The 4,549-nt window shown below is 43.3% G+C and overlaps 1 protein-coding gene across 2 annotated transcripts in view; it reads left to right on the plus strand.

The window, feature by feature from the left end:
* The window catches only part of CFAP52 (cilia and flagella associated protein 52), an 82,330-nt gene that overhangs the window by 29,115 nt on the left and 48,666 nt on the right, over positions 1-4,549 (plus strand). For both annotated transcript variants that reach the window (XM_011973155.1, XM_011973156.1), the window contains one exon: positions 1,300-1,416. In XM_011973155.1, the coding sequence (XP_011828545.1) occupies positions 1,300-1,416 (117 nt within the window). The remainder of the gene's footprint in view (positions 1-1,299; positions 1,417-4,549) is intronic.

The following is a 4,549-nucleotide window of genomic DNA, read 5'->3' on the forward strand; positions in this document are numbered from 1 at the left end:
AAAAAAAAAAAAAAAAAAAAGAAGAAGAAGAAAAAGTTCACCTCTGCCACTCCCTTTAGGAGTCAGGGAAGAGTCACCTAGACACAGCACAGGTAAACCTTGTTTTACTGGAATCTAGGCTGTCATTAAACACCCAAAGCCTGCCTCACCTGGACGAAAGCACTGTAGCCCGCGGCACTCAGGGCCCACAGCACATTCCTATGTCACTGATGCTATTTCTGCTACTGAAAATAAAGTTTCTGACCAAGAAATCCATTGTTGAAATGCAATCTCTTCCATACAGAGAAATTATTAACATATTTTAAATGTGGATTTCTATATTCAGGTTGTGTATTCCTTATCTGATATGCTTATAGCCAGAAGTGTTTTGAATTTTGGATGTTTTTCAGATTTTGGAGTATTTGCATTACACTTACCAGTTCAGCATCTCTAATCTGAAAATTCAAAATTTGAGATGTGCCAGTGAGCACTTCCTTGGAGTGTCACATCAGCACTCAAACATTTCCGATTTTGGAGCATTTCAGATTTTAGATTTTTGGATTAAGGATACTCAGCCTGTATAACTTCATTCTCCAGGGACTGATTCCTCTTGTTTAATGCATAGTCATTTTATGAATCTAGACTTTGGAAAACATGAGATAAAGCAAAATTTTGGAGGAGCACACCTTTATCCTAGGAGCCCTTAAGAGATGTCTCAAAAGTCTGAACTGACAGAGGATGCCTGTTAACATCAGACCTAAACAGACATCAAGTGAAACGCACAGGCTAATTGGAGTTGGATATTTCCTCCCATCCTATGTGTAGCCCTAACCCTGCTCCCCTCAGCTGTTCTGACCCATCTTTGAGCCTGAGGAAATAGAAGCAGCCCTGAGCACCTTTGCAAGTCTTCTTGGGGTGCCAGAGGAACCTCATCCCATTCCTGAGCAGGGGTTCATGGGCATCACTGAGGACATCCGGGTCTTCAAGATTTATTTATTTATTTATTTTTCCTGAGACAGAGTTTTGCTCTTGTTGCCCAGGCTGGAGTGCAGTGGAGCAATCTCGGCTCACCGCAACCTCCGCCTCCCGGGTTCAAGCGATTCTTCCGCCTCAGCCTCCCGTGTAGCTGGGATTACATGAATGCGCCACGACGCTCAGCTAATTTTCTATTTTTAGTAGAGACAGGGTTTCTCCATGTTGGTCAGGCTGGTCTTGAACTCCTGAGCTCAGGTGATCCGCCTGCCTCGGCCTCCCAAAGTGCTGGGATTACAGGTGTGAGCCACCGAGCCCGGCCAAGATTTCTTTTTCTTGCTTCTTCAGATGGCCGATGATGATAGCTTTTTCTACCTTGGCACCACGACTGGAGATATTCTAAAAATGAACCCCAGGACTAAACTGCTGACAGATGCAGGGCCTGCGAAGGACAAATTCAGTTTGGTGAGTAGAGACCATCACCACTGCCCTGCCATTTTTCTCCCTTCACTAGCAGTATGTACTTTTTTTTTTTTTCTTTTTGAGACAGAGTCTTCTTCTGTCACCCAGGCTGGAGTGCAGTGGCATGATCTTGGCTCACTGCAACTTCCGCCTCCCGGGTTCAAGCGACTGGCCCGCCTCAGCCTCTCAAGTAGCTGGGACTACAGGCGTGCACCGCCACGCCCGACTAATTTTTGTATTTTTCAGTAGAGACAGGGTTTCATCATGTTGGCCAGGCTGGTCTTGAACTCCTGACCTCAGGTGATCCGCCCACCTTGGTCTTTCAAAGTGCTGGGATTACAGGTGTGAGTCACCGCACCCGGCCAAAGCATACACTTTCTTAATGAAGAAAGAGTTTGTGGGAAAACATAAAAAGTCAGTGATGGACCCAAAGCCACATCTCAATTTGCAAGGTACATTGGCCAGTTCTCTATGCCCTCATCCCTGGTTTTTATTCAGCGTAAAGACATTTCTAGGTGTCCTGAATTAGGGAATCAGAACCACATTTATGTTCACCTCTTCAAAGCATAGGGCCCGTTGCTTTGTGATTTTAAACCGCATTGGTTCCAGCCCCGTTGCCATACATAAGTGTGCTCTTTGATCTATAAAACTGTATAAAAATTTTTGTCTACTCTACTAACTAGATCTTAGATTTTAGCCTCAGCTGACATTATAAGTCGCGAAAAAGACCTATAAATAGTCAACTGTTTATATTTACAGAATTCCTCGCAATTCTAGTTAAAAGGACAGTTAGAGACTTTGATATTTACACCAAAATAAAAAGCTACCATCAAAGGATCATTTTATATAATAAGTGCTGCTATTTCCAGCAGCCCAGAAACTCACTAGGGCTTTTTCTACTAAACTTTGAATTTGAAAGCTTGTACTAGGTTCTGCACCTGCCTATCTCATTTCTGATAACAGAACAGATGGTTCTAACTAAGCTTAGATACTTTTCCACGTAGCAGATATTCTCAAGAAACTTTGAAATACTGCACTGTGTTCCTGGGAAAATGTCAGAGTTTTCTTAGTCACATAATCATTTAATATTCAAGCATTCAAGGAGATGCATAACAAGAGGGGAAAACTATAGTGTAAGTAGAGAAGAGTTAAGAAATAATTCTACAAGAGATTGAAGTGTAGCTTTTCAAGTGTGTTTTTTCTAATTCTTTTTAGGATAGGAATTCTTTTTTTATTATTACACTTTAAGTTCTGGGATATATGTGCAGAACGTGCAGGTTTGTTACGTAGGTATACATGTGCCATGGTGGTTTGCTGCACCCATCAACCCGTCGTCTACATTAGGTATTTCTCCTAACGCTATCCCTCTTCTAGCCCCCAACCCCCGACAGGCCCCAGTATGTGATCTTCCCCTCCCTGTGTCCATGTGTTCTCGTTGTTCAACTCCCACTTATGAGTGAGAATATGTGGTGTTTGGTTTTCTGTTCCTGTGTTAGTTTGCTGAGAATGATGGTTTCCAGCTTCACCATGTCCCTGCAAAGGACATGAACTCATCCTTTTTTATGGCTGCATAGTAGCCCATGGTGTATATGTGCCATATTTTCTTTCTATCCAGTCTATCATTGATGGGCATTTGGGTTGGTTCCAAGTCTTTGCTATTGTGAGTAGTGCCACAATAAACATACGTATGCATGTAGAATGATTTGTAATCCTTAGGGTATATACCTAGTAATAGGATTCCTGGGTCAAATGGTATTTCTGGTTCTAGATCCTTGAAGAATCACCACACCATCTTCCACAATGGTTGAACTAATTTACACTCCCACCAACAGTGTAAAAGTGTTCCTATTTCTCCACATCCTCTCCAGCATCTGTTATTTCCTGACTTTTTAATGATCGCCATTCTAACTGGTGTGAGATAGTATCTCACTGTGGTTTTGATTTGCATTTCTCTAATGACCAGTGATGATGAGCTTTTTTTCATATGTTTGTTGGCCGCATAAATGTCTTCTTTTGCAAATTGTCTGTTCATATAGGATAGGAATTCTAATATATTAAACAAATAAAAACAAAGCACATCAGGTTAAGCAGAGCAAGTCTTAGAGGCCTGCCAGTGCCAACTCCTGAGATGCCACCAAAGGGCTCCATATAACACTACCTGAAAACTACTGGATTTTTTGTTTTGTTTTGTTTTCCTAGCACTTGGGAACTAAATATCTCTCTAGCAAAGATGCTGGCTGTCTTAGGGTTTCTCAAACCTTTGGCACTTAAGTCACCTGAAGATGCTGAAATTCTTAACCATGCAGGTCTGATGGTCAACTCCACAAGGCAATGGTTCCAAGACACCTTTTCCATGGGTGAAAAGAAAATAATTCCTGCGGAATGAAGGGATAGGAGGTGTCACTGAAGATGTTTGGTTTCAATATCAAGTGATCTTACCCACTTTGAAACTCTACTTAAATATGCCTGTAGTCCCAGCTACTCAGGAGGCTGGGGCAGAGGAGGCGGTGAGCTGAGATTAAACCACTGCACTCTAGCCTGTGTGACAGAGTGAGACCCTGTCTCAAAAAAATAAATAAATAAAAATTGCTTTATGGTTAGAAAGGCAAATAATTGGAAAGGTTTAAAACTGACCTGTTGGCTAGGTGTGGTGGCTTATGCTTGTAATCCCAGCATTTTGGGAGGCCGAGATGGGCAGAAAACTTGAGGTCAGAAGTTCAAGACCAGCCTTGCCAACATGGTGAAACAGCATCTCTACTAAAAATACGAAAATTAGCCAGGTATGGTGGCGTGCGCCTGTAATCCCAGCTACTCGGAAGGCTGAGGCAGGCGAATCACTTGAGTCTGGGAGGTGGAGGCTGCAGTAACCAAGATCACGTCACTGCACTCCAGCCTGGGCAACAGAAATCGCGAGGTCAGGAGATCGAGACCATCCTGGCTAACACGGTGAAACCCCGTCTCTACTAAAAATTACGTAAAACTAGCCGGGCGAGGTGGCGGACGCCTGTAGTCCCAGCTACTCGGGAGGCTAAGGCAGGAGAATGGCGTAAACCCGGGAGTCAGAGCTTGCAGTGAGCTGAGATCCGGCCACTGCACTCCAGCCTGGGCGACAGAGTGAGACTCCGCCTCAAAAAAA

This window comes from Mandrillus leucophaeus, unplaced genomic scaffold (assembly GCF_000951045.1).
Source record: "Mandrillus leucophaeus isolate KB7577 unplaced genomic scaffold, Mleu.le_1.0 Scaffold135, whole genome shotgun sequence".
In the NCBI taxonomy this organism is placed as follows: Eukaryota; Metazoa; Chordata; class Mammalia; order Primates; family Cercopithecidae; genus Mandrillus; species Mandrillus leucophaeus.